Source organism: Amblyraja radiata, chromosome 9, assembly GCF_010909765.2.
Source record: "Amblyraja radiata isolate CabotCenter1 chromosome 9, sAmbRad1.1.pri, whole genome shotgun sequence".
Taxonomy (NCBI): domain Eukaryota; kingdom Metazoa; phylum Chordata; class Chondrichthyes; order Rajiformes; family Rajidae; genus Amblyraja; species Amblyraja radiata.
Window position 1 is genome coordinate 29,182,037 of NC_045964.1, and position 14,564 is coordinate 29,196,600.

The 14,564-nt window shown below is 41.4% G+C and overlaps 1 protein-coding gene across 2 annotated transcripts in view; it reads left to right on the plus strand.

The window, feature by feature from the left end:
* dph6 (diphthamine biosynthesis 6) overlaps positions 1-6,347 on the plus strand; it is a 267,398-nt gene extending 261,051 nt beyond the window's left edge. Inside the window, exons 15-16 of one of the 2 annotated variants that reach the window (XM_033026964.1) lie at positions 3,866-4,025; positions 5,601-6,347. In XM_033026964.1, the coding sequence (XP_032882855.1) occupies positions 3,866-3,984 (119 nt within the window). In that variant the 3' untranslated portion in view covers positions 3,985-4,025; positions 5,601-6,347. Of the gene's footprint in view, positions 1-3,865; positions 4,069-5,600 lie in introns of those variants that run through there. The other variant, XM_033026963.1, reaches the window with a different exon arrangement.
* The last annotated feature ends 8,217 nt before the right edge of the window (positions 6,348-14,564 follow it).

Genomic DNA, 14,564 nt, shown 5'->3' on the forward strand with positions numbered 1-14,564 from the left:
GCCTTAAGGCCGCATGCGGCCTTCTAGGCCATTAAGTGCGGCATTTTTTAATGAATCCAAATTTTGTAAATCAAATCCTTTTATTTTTATTAATATGTTTTTGTTCGTCTTTTATTATTTTTATTTTAATCTTAAAATGAACATATTTAAAATAGCAAAGAGTAAAAGAAGATTCAACGAAATAATCCTCCCCGACTGACGGCCACAATTAAAACATTAGTAAGTCATGAAGGCTATTTTATTGCCACGAAGAGTTACTCGCTTTGGGCACTCTTACGGGTAGAACACGAGGAATAGATTTCTTCAACAACTTTCAAGATAAATGGGGTGAAGTATATCTAATTGAAGTTTCTTGGATGCAGCCTTATTACATTACAGCTAACTTAATGTGGCATTCCAACATGAAAAGATTCCCCACCCCTGCATTAGGGACTGTGGGCTTTGTTTTGTTTTGCATAATATTGCTTTTTCATTTATTGAACTTTATTTTCTTTGTTTATTACGTTGTCTATTATGCTATTGTGCTAATCAGGCTATTGAACACTACAAACTCCAACTAAACTCCGAACTATGAACTGCCTGGGTTGCACTAGGGACTGTGGGCTTTGTTCCAGTTTTGCACTATATTGGGCTTTTCATTTATTGAACTTTTTTTTTGTTTTTGGTTTATCTATTGAGTACTGTGTTTACAAACCTGTTGTGCTTGTGCTGCATGTAAGAATGTCATTGTTCCACTTTGGGACATATAACAATTAAACACTCTTGACTCTTGCTTACAAAACTATTGTGCTGCCGCAAGTAAGAATTTCAATGTTCTGTTTTGGTGCATATGACAATTAAACATTCTTGATTCCTGTGGCATCACAGTGCTGCATTGACTCTAGACTCTAGAGATACAGCGTGGAAACAGGCCCTTCGGCCCACGGAGTCCGCGCCAACCAGCGATCACCCCATACACATGCACTATCCTACACACTAGGGACAATTTACAATTTACGGGACCCCATTAACCTACAAACCTGTGCATCTTTGGAGTGTGAGAGGAAGCCACAGCACCCGGAGAAAACCCACGGGGTCACAGGAAGAATGCACATACTCTGTACAGACAGCACCCGTGGTCAGGATCAAACCCGCGTCTCTGGCGCTGTAAGGCAGCAACTCAACCGCTGCGTCACTGTGCCACCTCCAATGGGCCGACTTCATCTGCATTAAGTTTGTGCTATTTATATTCTCTTTCCTCATCTAACAGATTTTCTACATTCTAATCACCGCCCACTGGATACGATGTCTCTGAAATGGGTGGCCCCATCATTGTAGCAATGGAACACTGGCATAACCAATAATATATTATAAGCCATTATGGAATAAAAACAAAAAGTGACCTTTTTAAAATAACCTGCATAAATCACTGCTGCCAAGAAGCAAAACTTAATTACATTTATAATATAATTTTTAAATACCCCATGGAGACAAGTGCATAATTGAAAGTTTAATAATTTAAGCATTCAAGCCCCAAAAGATTTGTATTAATCTGCTAGTTTTAGTTAATTAATTAGCTTGCAAATCCACAGTAGAAGGCAAAATTCCAAATGTGCCCCCTGGCCAGAAGTAACATGATGAGTAAAATGAAGGCTTCCACGCAGTATCTTCTTACTGAACATACAGTGCTACCAGCTGTGCAATGACAAATAAGAGAACATGTCACCAAATGTGAAAGAGGAGCTGTTTTTTTTGCAGCATTACCAACTGATTTATCCAATTATTTCAGATACCACTACCCTAAGGTTATTATTCAGCTGAAGTCTTCCTTTGTTCTTGGTGTTCAGATCAACTTGACTTATATCTCCCCAGTAAAAATGTAAAGAGAGAGCACTATCTTAGACAGGAGTCCAGGACTAAATGCATTCAGCATGTATGTAAAGTTATTGTAATACACCACACAATTAGGGGTGGTACAGTGGCGCAGCAGTAGAGCTGGTGCTGCCTTCCAGAGTCAAAGACTTGGCTTCGTTCCTGACTAAGGGTGCTGTTTGTACAGAGTTTGTACATTCTCCCTATGACCTCATGGGTTTTTTCCAGGTGCTCTGGTTTCCTCCCATACTCCAAAGACGTACAGGTTTGTAGCTCAATTGGCTTCTGTAAATAGTAAATTGGCCCTAGAGTGTCGGATAGTGCTACTGTACGGGTGATCGCTGGTTGGCATGGACTTGGTGGGCCGAAGGGCATGTTTCCATGCTGCATCACTACAGTCTAAAGTCTAATTCAGACAAAATTTCACTTCATGACCGTGAAAGGCTCAGTATTTAAATTCCACCTTAACTTTTTTTTCTAACATCAAAATTTCAGTAAATGTTCTAGGTATGCGGAACGCAGATAAAGTTGACATTCCAAACTTCACATTCCTTATCTTGGGCCTTTCTAGTTCCTTTTTGCTCACGAGGACAGTTTGAAAGTAAGGATCATTCTCACTTACTCTAGGCAAGGACATCTTTCCTGAGAACTGCATTTCTTCTGCAAAAACCTTCCAAAAAACTAGTTCACATTTGAATCATACACACTAGTATGTTATGCCATGAGCAAATTGAGGACACTACGAACTCATCAGGTTATGCCACTAAAATCACCCCCCCCCCTTCCCGGAACCCCAGAAGCGAGCTCATTTTGGGATTGTTTGATATTGTAGCCAAGGTACTTGAGACTATTAGTTTTGTGCTATTGAATGTTAATCATGCTTCAAACCTATCTGAAGGCAGCCAGCAAGGACACTGTTAAATGTCTTTATTATTACAATGAAAGTTTGCTTAAGGTCAACATTTCTGTTAAGATAAGAATCTTGAATATATGCAGCTTTTAAATATCTATAGTAAACAATTATGCCCTGACAATACGTTTGTATGATTCATACATTATAAATGATCCGTTTGTGCCAGAAGCACAAAACGATTAATATTAAAGCTGCATTCTCATAGCTTTGTGTACATAATAATCATTGCATTACAAATAGTGCAATCTTGTCATTTTTCTGCTGTTAGATTTAGCTGTTTACAGAATTATGCAGTTTATATGCTATAATTTTGCATAATAGTTCTATGTTTATTGTTGATATTCAAAACAAATTTTCAGGAGAGGAACCATGGCTACGTGCTTTTAATCGAAGTTCTTAGGAAAGAAAAGTAGCAACTAATTAATGATCACTCGCTAGAAGGCAAACCATGCATTAAAAACAATCAGTCTTGGGTCATTCACCGTAGGTCTTTAGTTTGGCATCAATGAAGCCAAAGCTATTGTCTTTCTAATGCGTCCAATTAGTGGCCATATGCTTTGACAGTAAGGAGATGTGAATATTCCACAATCTGCTAGGGAACAAGAGACATCAATAAGTTCTGAATAATCATATAGGGCCTGGTCAATGGGTTAAGTGCTCCACTGACCATAGGGCACATCTTTTGGGACATCACTTCTTACCCTAATACCAGGAATCCAATCCCACTGAGACCCCACTTCACAGCACAAGCCATGTATGGAATTTATACTCCGAGGGATAGTCCTTGGGTACTTCAGATGTTTGATGTGAGGTTTGTGAAACCCAGCTTGCCATATGCCGTTAACAAAGTACAACGTGGCTTCGCAGACTGAATATATTTTCTTTCGTGGCAGCAGCTGAGACAAAGAGCTTTCTTCTTCGATTGAGTTCTTTCTCACCCTGTTGAAAGTTAATGAAATCAGTGTTTTCAGGGAGCAGGATTTTTTTTAACTGTATATGTTCCCTATCTATGTAATATTTAAAATGGTTATTATTTGCATCAATTCATGAAGGAGTGTAATTAGTTATTAAAAGGTATGCTTTTAACTTTGTTATTTTTAGATTTGGCAAGATCTCTAGAAGACTTACTCGGCTCAAAAAATCCGCTGCTTATTTTGGTGCCTGCAGCAGACTTGCCCGACCTGGAAATACTGCATGTCGCTTGTTGGCTGACCAACTGAGGAAGACTGACAGGCTGGAGAATGATGGTTTAGTAGCTACTGTAAATCCATTTCCTCCCTTTTCATAAAAGGAAACAAAAAGCAAATCCCCACCTGTGTTTATCGTAGCAGTTCCAAGATACCAAAGAAAGAATTGCGAATAACACCGCTGTCTAAATAATCGCAAAGGATTTCTTGTTGGCTGCCAAGTTTACTATTATATTTATTGGCAGCTGATAAAAGCACACAGAGAAAAGGTGTTGCATATTCCAGCCTCTGCTATTGAATTTAGTCTATAAACTCGGTCAAGTGAAAATCAAATCAGTTTTTAGAATCTGTGCATAAACTATTATGGTACCCGCTTTCTTGTATTAAAGTTATGATGGACAAAATCAGAAAGTCATTTTAAGGTTATAACCATTGTTCATAGAAACATTATTGTACTAACAATTAACAGAGGCTGAATTACAAACAGGGCAGTGGAGTGGTTCAGAAATTAAGTCTTGATTCCCAACTGCAACTCTCAACCTTGCTCACTTTCCCCTTATGGTCGACTTCAGGAAGCAAAACAGTACACATACCCCAGTTTGCATTGACGGTGCCGAAGTAGATTTGGTTGAAAACTTCTAATTCCTTGGAGTAAATATCACCAAGAAGTTTTCCTGGGCCACCCATATTGGGGCAACGACCAGGAAAACACACCAACGTCTCTATTTCCTTAGAAGGCTTCGGAAGCTCAGCTTGTCCGCAACAAATCTCACTAACTTCTACAAATGCACCGTGGAAAGCAACTTATCAGGATGCATCACAGCTTGATTTGGGAACAGCTACATCCAGGAACGCAAAAAATTGCAGAGAATTGTGGACGCAGCCCACACCATCATGCAAACCAGCCTCCCTTCCATTGACTCTATTTATACCTTACGCTGCCTCGGCAATGCCAGCAGCATAATCAAGGACGAGTCGCACCCTAGCCACTCCCTCTTCACCCCTCTCCCATCAGGTAAAAGGTATAGAAGTGTGAAAACACACACCTCCATATGCAGGGACAGTTTCTTTCCAGCTGTTATCAGGCAACTGAACCATCCTACCACTACTAGAGAGCAGTGCTGAACTAATATCGACCTCATTGGAGTCTCTCGGACTAATTTTGATCATACTTTACTGGCTTTATCTTGCACTAATCGCTATTCATATTATTCCCTTCATCATGGATTGTCTTTCCGCTGACTGGTTAGCACGAAACAAAAGCTTTTCACTGTACCTCAGTACACGTGACAATAAAATAATTAAACTAAGCTAATCGTATTGTAAAAATGACTTTCTGATTTTGTCCATGATAACTTTAATAAAAGAATGCATGTACCATAATAGTTTATGCACAGATTCTAAAAACTGATTTGATTCTCACTTGACTGAGTTTATAGACTAAATTCAATAGCAGATGCTGGAATATGCAACACCTTTGCTCTCTGCTCTTTTATCAGCTGCCAATAAATATAATAGTAAACTTGAATGTTCTGTTGCATTGCACACCATGTCACAATGGCCATTCCTCTTCGGTAAGCTTTGACAGAATGTGCCAACTATGAAGCCAGTGTTGTCAATGTTAAACATCTTCCTACTGTGTTTGCCAGGTAGCTGTGGGAAATAGAGAAAAAAATACACAAATTGCTGGAGTAACTCAACAGATCAGGCAACATCTCAGGAGAACATGGACGGATGACATTTTGGGTCGGGATCCTTCTCCAGATGCAGGCTCACTTTCTGTGGTCGTTAAGCCATGGCAGCAATCATCCCGCCCAGGGTCAGCCCTGAAGTGCGACCATCTTATAGCTACTGGATAAATTTACTGTGTCATTTGAGATTAATACCTGAAACACTGAGCCCAGCGCCACATGAATAGAGACTTGTTGCAAATAATGACCTTTGTTCTTTCCCTCAATTCAGTATTTGTATAAAATAGCAAGGTACTTACCGATTAAAGCTCCTTCTCCCTGGTGAGTCATTTTGATCTGGGACTTGAAAGTGTTATGAAGTATGCTTTAGAGCCTGTTTGGGATGAGATTCATTTCCACAAGCTATACGTGGTGCAATAAATTTGCACAAGTTACTGCACAGGTTGGGCAACCTGATACTGAGGTAACTGAAGACATCTCTGATAAAGATGAATTATTGATGTTCTTCTTTTGAGTGTGAAATACCGATAAGATTGTTCTTTAAAACAATAAGAAAACAGCTGACATTCACTGTCATCATTAAAAATGTTCGAAATTGCAGAAGTTATGACACAACACCACAGAGCTATGTTCAATTGAAGGCAATAACGAGTCATTTTGTAAGCCAACAACAAAATATATGCACATGAAAGCTGCTAACTTGTCAAAAGCCTGTCTGGTTCATTGATATGTTCTGGAGAAAGGAATTTGCTGCTTCTACCTTGATTAATCCATAAGTGATTCTGGACGATTCTTCATGGCTTTTGAAATGGTTAAAACAATCATCAGGTTGCCCTTTAGTGCTGCCACATAGCCAGATCTGTTTTACTTTGCTTATTCAGTGGGTGTGCATTCTTGTAAGGTTTTTTTTTCCACACAGTTTAAAAAAAAAGTTTCCTTAGGTACAGTGGGACTTACAAATCAATCTGGGTGGTGAATGCTTGTCTATGGCATTTTCGAGCAATTACAGGCAATCTGTTCTCTTCACCCCTTTTAATCATGCCCATGCTTGCCATGATTGCAGTAGATATTTAGCAATGTAAGTTTATTAATTGACATCAAATAAAACTGCAGTAAATGGTATCTGAAGTACAAACAGAAATGCTGGAAGAACTCAACCAGTCAAGCAACATCTTTGGAAAGAGAAAGCAATTACGTTTGTACGTTCCCCCTGGGGGTTTCCACTGGGTGCTCCGGTTTCCTCTCACATTCCAACGACGTGCAGGTTTGTAGGTTTAACTGGCTTCTGTAAATTGCCCTTAGTCCTATCCTAGAACTAGCCAGGATCGAACCCGCGTCTCTGGCGCTGCATGCGCTGTAAGGCAACAACTCTATCACTGCGCCACCGTGCCTCCCTGACACATCAACAAGAAATCGGAGGTTTTTCCCCGTGCTGCGAAAGCATGATGCACCATGGGACTATTGCGAAGTGTGGCGGACAATAGCAGTGGGCTGTGGGACGTCTCCTGGGTGAGGGAGCTGAGGCAGCCATTCCCATTCGAGGGCATCAATCTGTGTTTCTTCCTTAAAATTAGCCTTTGAAATGGCCCTGCTGGAAATGTTCTTCATTTTATTCCAGGTAAACGTTTTATTCCTTTGATGATAGAAAATTAAATAATTGTGCTGAATTCATCCCTGTGTATATCCAAACTAAAGATCCCCAGTTATTTGGACTGGAGATAAATAATGGGTATTAAGTGGCTTTTAACTGGAAATATGTAATGGTCATCAAGAACAGCAGCTGGCAGCAGAGTTTGACTATAAACTATTGGATCTTGTCCAATATCACCATACTCTTATTATGAATTTCCCAGCATATGTAGCAGACTAGCGAAGGCTTGATATTGTCTGGATGAGTGAATGTATATATAAACTGAGTAGAATGATTTTATTTAAGTGTGTTTTCACTTTATCATAGGGATATACTAGTTTCTGTTACGTAGTCAAGGTTCTTTTGGTTGAGATACACTCACGAAAGCCATGCAGAGATTGGTTGCCCAGTGGCACAGCTGGTAGAGCTGCTGTCTCACAGCGGCAGAGACACAGGTTTGATCCAGGCCTCAGGTGCAGTCTGTATGGAGTACAATTTCCTCCCCCGCCCCAAAGACGTGCAAATTTGTAGGTTAATTGGCCTAGGTAAAATTGTAAATTGTCCCCAGTGTGTAGGATAGTGCTAGTGTACGGGGTGATTGCTGGTCGGCGTGGACTCGGAGGGTTGAAGGGCCTGTTTCCGTGTTTATCTCTCAAGTCTAAAGTTATGAAAACCATGCAGGTTTTAGGTGGCGCAGTGGCGCAACTGGTAGAACTACTGCCTCACAGCACCGGAAACATGGGTTTGATCCAGACCTCAGGTGCTGTCTGTGTTGGAGTTTGTACCTTCTGCCTGTGACTGCGAGGTTTCCTATGGGTGCTCCGGTTTCCTCCGACATCTCAAAGACGTGTGGGTTTGTAGGTTAATTGGCCCTCTGTAAATTGCCCCTAGTGTGCGGGGAGGGGACGCGGAACGGGGTCAGCATAGAACTAGTGTGAACAGATGATCGATGGTCGGCATGGACTCGGTGGGCCGAAGGGATCGTTTCCACGCTGTATCTCATAACTAAACTAATGATGTACGATATGGAAAATGCAAATGTGCAGACTGAACAAGAGTACAACAATTTCTATCTTTCTGTTCTCTGTGGACATTATTTGACTGTATCCTGACATATTGGAACAGAGTCTACATTTATAAACTCTGCATAGAGATTGGCTGTGCTGCAGTTGATTGAAGTTAACGAAGGTTGGGAGAAAGATTTCCAATGGATTAAAAACATAAAGGTGTATATTTATCTATGTGGTGAAAAAAAATAATTTGTAACCATTATGTCATGACTTCTCTATTTTTGGGGTTTTATTAAAATGCCCCCAGTATGTTTGGCGAATGTTATGGAAGCAGTAATGTGAATGAAAATAATATTGAGTTTATAGATGCAAATGGTGTTGGAGTTAGATAAGAATGTTGGATAAGAACTTAACACTGAGGTAAAAGATCCACCTTGATCTTAATGACTAGTGGAATAGAAAAGTGGTGCCTAATGGCCTGATCATGCCTGTGTTCCAGAGCTTTTTATATTAACTTACGTTTTGCAAAAAAAATTACAAATATCATAGAAACCGTCTGATTTGGGGTCTGAAGAAGTCCTGACCCAAAACACCGCCTATCCATGTTCTCCAGGGCCGCTTCTTGACCTGGTGAGTTACTCCAGCACTTTGTGTCCTTTCAAACCAAACTGGAAACAAAGCAAAAATCTTTGTTGATCCCTGTTAATTGGACTTGAAAAAAATAATTTGATTTTAGTCTCATGCACAACTGCATTTGCACAGCATTTAGATGCAGAGCTACATTTCTATGGCATTTAGATGCATTGGTATCGCATCGCTCACAAACTTGAGTCATCCCAATGTACTCAATAAATTACTATTCAATTACATGCTATGTCTTAATGTAGAAAAGGTGGCTGTCGTTTTCCACACATTAGGTTTCCACAAACAGCAGATATTTGCAGAAGTATACACACTGGCCAGGAAAGCTCTCCTGATCAGCATTGAATAGTGCCATGGGCTGTTGTACATTCACCTAACAAGGTGCCAAGTTCATATCTCATCTCGAACACAGTACTTTCCAAAGCTGCAGTGCTCCCTCAGTCCTGCCCTGCAGCACCAGCGTAGATGTTGTGCTCATGTTTAGAGTGGGATCTGAACCAACACGCTCGAGACTGAAAAGCAAATGCCTCACTTGTGTCCCGCCCATCCACTCAGTGAAATCCAATATTCCAAAAGCCACACCTAACACAACGTGGATTGCTCCCTTGCAAATGGTGAAGTAAATCAACAGAGTAACTGGGGAATATGTCAGTGTAATTCAAGCAACACAATTCCTCAAATGTGCCAAATATGAGGGCTCGGATTTCTAGTTGAAAGCAGGGCTTTGAAGTGGGTAACTGTTGATGGACGGGACTGAGTTGAGGACAGGACTAATTAATTTGGGGAAATCTTCTTGTTAAGAGTTTGACAATGACAAATATATTGAAGTGCTAGTAAAGTCTTAATAGCTTTAAGCTTTACATTTGCATTCAGATTTGTGTGCCTGTTACTAATTCAATGCTTGTACTGAATCTCTAAAAAATATTTGACTCCTGGATGTAAAACTGAAATTGTTGTTCAAAGTTGGAATGAATGAGGATCCAAGAGAGCTGCACAGTCTAGCAAAGAGACCAATTTTTCACCACTACAGAAGTTTTACACCATGTGGTCAGAATCTGTAGAATTCTTAAGTCGTTGATTACATAATTGGGTATTAAGGTGCAAAAGGTTTTGGAGTTAGTACAAGAATGTGACTCTTACTGACCAGATCTTACTGACGAGTGGAGAGGATAAGTGGTGCTTAATGCCCTGATCAAGTTTCTAGTTCACAGGTTTTTATATTCTTATGTTTTGCAAAAATCAGCACAAACTGGAAACATATTGAGAAGTTACTTAATTGAGAAGGGTCCCGACCCGAAACATTGCCTATCCATGTTCTTCAACTGACCCACCGAGTTATTCCAGCATTTTTCATCTCTCTTTGCATGGAATTTGGGCCAGGCCACATTGCCACTGCCAGGCCGCATTTTATTTTATTAATCCAGAGTTCAATACTATTTCACTCAGGAACAAAGTCGCCAGAGGATTATTTTCTTTGCATGAGTCACACATTGCTTTACTTGGGTAAAGACTTGTCTCTGGATTCAGACTGTATTTACGTTAAGGCAGTAATGTCAGTGTAGAATTAACCCATCTTGTGCCAAAAACTAATTACACTACAATTACTTCCTTGGTGAGATTTACGGCACTATATTTTTAGGTCTTTTTCCGATCAGTGAAACAAATGTGATTTAGGTTTCCAATGCAGATGGTGTCAAAGTAGCCGAATTTGCATTTCCAAGCAATAAAATATATTATTAATAAATTCCTAGTTTATTGTCTTATGTAACTAATTTCACTTAATTGGATAATTTAGTTCTTCTTAACTGCAGGAAACAATTGAACATTATCAAGAATAGTTTATAATATAGAAGTGCAAAAATTAGAACAAAAGCTATTGTGGTTGGCTATAAATAATTAAAGTTATTTGCTAAATAAGGCTACCATGACATTTATACACCTGGCAACAATTATGATTATTAAAATTGATATTCTGTCAGGTTTCTTTTGAGTCTCAACTGTTTGAGGGGAGAGGAATTGCTCTCCTAAAGAGCCGAGAGCAAATTGGTTTATTTTCCCCGGCAAAGATTCCACTGTTTGTACAATACAATTTTTCCTTTGGGAAAAAAAATAATATCTCTATTTGTGTTCATTTAGAAATATATTTTTTTTAGTTGCTCCTATCCAGTTGCTTATCTCAGCCTCAGAATTGTATATGAAAGAAACAACCTACATCATCTATGTCTATATTTAGAAAGATGATGTGTTATCTTTCTCCCAAGACACTAAAATCAAAACAGGTTTATGATCAGTGATCAGAGGCTTTTTCATTCAATGGATGTTGCTGCCACCCAGTGTAGAGAACTGGAATAACAACATGCAAAAAAAAAAAAGCACCCAGAAGAACTCAGCAGGTCAGGCAGCATCTGTGGAGGGAAATGGACAGACAACGTTTCAGGCCAAGGCCCTTCACCTAGAATGAAAGATTAGAGGGGAAATACCCTGTATAAAGAGGTGGGGGAAGGGGGAGGGCCGAGAGCTAACAAGCGATATGTTGAAAAAAAAACCACAAATGTAACTCAGTGGGTCAGGCAGCATTCCCAGAAAGCATGGATAGGTGACGTTTCAGGACAGGACCCTTCCTCCTGCACTTTGTGTCTTTTTTTTCCAGCATCTGCAATTTCTTTTTTCTCCAAGTGACATGTAGATACAGGTGAGGAGGGGTTGATTAACACAAAACAGTCAGGTGGGGGAAGGAAGGATGGAGATAGCGACAGAGACTGGGAGATGATGAATGCAGAATAAAAGGCTGCAGATTCTGGAATCCAATAGGAAAGGAAGGTGAAGAATGGACCTGAATGAGAGGTTGGAGCAGGTGGGGAAAACAGAGAGAACATGGGTGAGCAGTAGGAGGGGTAGGAAAAAGTTCATAAGACAGGGGCAGAATTAGGCCATTCGGCCCATCAAGTCTGCTCCGCCATTCGATCATGGCTGATCTATTTTTCCATCTCAACCCCATTCTCCTGCCTTCTCCCCATAACCTTTGTCACCCCCACCAATCAAGAATATGATCAATCTTCATTTAAAAAAAAACAATATCTTGACCTCCACAGCTGTCTGTGGCAATGAATTCCACAGAATCACCACCCTTTGACTAAAGAAATTCCTCTATATCTCCTTCCCAAAGGTACGTCCTTTTCTTCTGAGGCTGTGGCCGCTCATCCTGGCATTTCACTATTCTGTAAGTTTCAATGTCCCTCCTCATCTTTCTAAACTCTTGCGAGTGGAGGCCCAGAGTCGTCAATCGCTTCTTATAGCTTAACCCAAAGATCCCAGGGATCATTCTTGTAAACCTACTCAATGGTCCAATGGTGGGTTTTATTGTCACATGTACAAATGCACAGTGAAGTTATTTTCTTACATACGGTCTCGTACAATATTCCTGTACCCAAGCATATCCCTGATCAGTAATGCCCCTGTCCCACTTAGGAAACCTGAACGGAAACCTCGGGAGACTTTGCGCCCCACCCAAGGTTTCCGTGCGGTTCCCGGAGGTTTTTGTCAGTCTCCCTACCTGCTTCCACTACCTGCAACCTCCGGCAACCACCTGCAACCTCCGGGAACCGCACGGAAACCTTGGGTCGGGCGCAAAATCTCCAGAGGTTTACATTCAGATTTCCTAAGTGGGACAGGGGCATAAGTGTACAAAAACAGTCTACTCAGCCCACATGCATGTGGCGCCATATTTTGGTGCTATTTTCATAGTGCTTTCCGCACTCTAGTTCTTATGAGCAGTGCCCAATCTTGGCAAGCCTTAGGCTAAATCAGGCCTCCAGCCATCACCTTCCTTGGACACGTCGTCCCTCTCCTTGCCCGTCCACCTTTATGCCCTGGGAGCACCTCCCGCAGCAGATCTCAAGGCCTGATCCCGGTTCCCTCGCCGACTGGCCCTGCTCCTCGCTCATCACTGGCTCCATCCTCTAGAACCCTCTCCCACACCAGCCCATCCTTCCTCAGATATGGGGCCCAAAACCATTCACTATATTCCAAATGTGGTCTGACCAGCGCCTTATAGAACCTCGGCATTATAATCTATTAGGCGTAGTGAGTGGAGGAGATAGTAATAGAAACGGAGGCCTGGGGGGGCGAGTAAGGAGAGAAAGGGAGTGTATGTGAGAGGACATGGTAAATAGGAAAAGAGAGGAAGGTTTAAAGAGGGTGGAGGTTCCCTGAAATTAGAGAATTCAATGTTCATGGCGTTAGGTAGAAGATGGTCCAAGCAGAATATGAGAAGCTGTTCCTCTAGTTTGCGTTTGACTTCACCCTCTCAGTGGGGGAAGCCGTGGACAGAATGTTTAGTTTAGTTTATTGTCACGTGTACTGAGGTACTGTGAAACGTTATTTTGTTGCGCGCTATCTAGTCAGCGGAAAAACTATACAAGATTGCAATCAACCCATGCACAGTGTACAGACGCAGGATAAAGGGACTAACATTTAGTGCAAGATGATAGTCCAAAGGTCTCCAATGAGGTAGGTGTTAATGCAGGACGGCTCTCTAGTTGTTGATAGGATGGTACTGTTGCCTGATAACATCTCTAAACTAAATGACCCCTCCTACAATTTCAGGAGAAAGTACGTGGCGAAAGGGAGGGATGAGTGAACTAGGGAGTCACGAACCTCTCGCTCCTTCTGACTCCCTGGTTTACTAATCCCTCCCCACCCATGCTTCCCCCTCTCCGGGCAATTTTCCCTGCAATCATAGGAGGTGCAACACCTATCATTACAGAGGTGGCACATGGCGCAGCGGTAGAGTTGCCTTAAAGCCCCAGAGACTCAGGTTTGATCCTGACTATGGGTGCTACCTTAATGGAGTTCGTATGTTTACCCCGTGACCATGTGGGTTTTCTCCGGGTGCTCTGATTTCTTCCCACATTCCAAAGACATCCAGGTTTGTAGGTTAATTGGCTTTGATAAAAATTATAAATTGTCCCTCGTGTGTGGGAAAGCGGGGGAGCGCTGTCTGAAATTCACACCCGCGATGAACAGGAAGGTAAAAGACGGCTGTCACAGTTACAGTAAGTTCTTTAGAGAGCGCGGAGGGGGATGGAGGGAGAGAAGGGGGAGAAGGGGGGGAAAAGGAGTGGAGACACTTTTAAGAAGCCAGACAACTTTTAATAAAGTTTAGCGGGCATTTAACATTACCGGTCGATTTACTTACCTTTTTTTTCCTCAACGAGCTTTACCTTCGACTACCTTCGATTGCCTTCGACTACCTACGATAGCATTACGACCTACTACAACCTACCTCGACTAAACATATAAGTAAAAAAATATCGATTTTTTCCATGGCGATCTTTTTTTACTCGCGGGCATTTTTCAGCATGTTGAAAAATACGCCGCAAACTAGCTGAGGCCTCGAGTACGCAGGGACTACTCTCGAGCATGAAGGAGTTACAAAGATCTTCTAGGACCTCGTGATGACCATGCTGCGAGTATTAGTCAAGGGCAAACTCGCCAATTAGGTCGCCGCAGTGGGACAGGCCCTTTACTGACTCTTATACTCAATATCCTCCGATCTATGAAAGCAAGTATACCTGATCACTTATTACTTTCCAGCCTCTGTCACGATATCCACCCTTCCCTCCCCAGCTGTTATCTGTC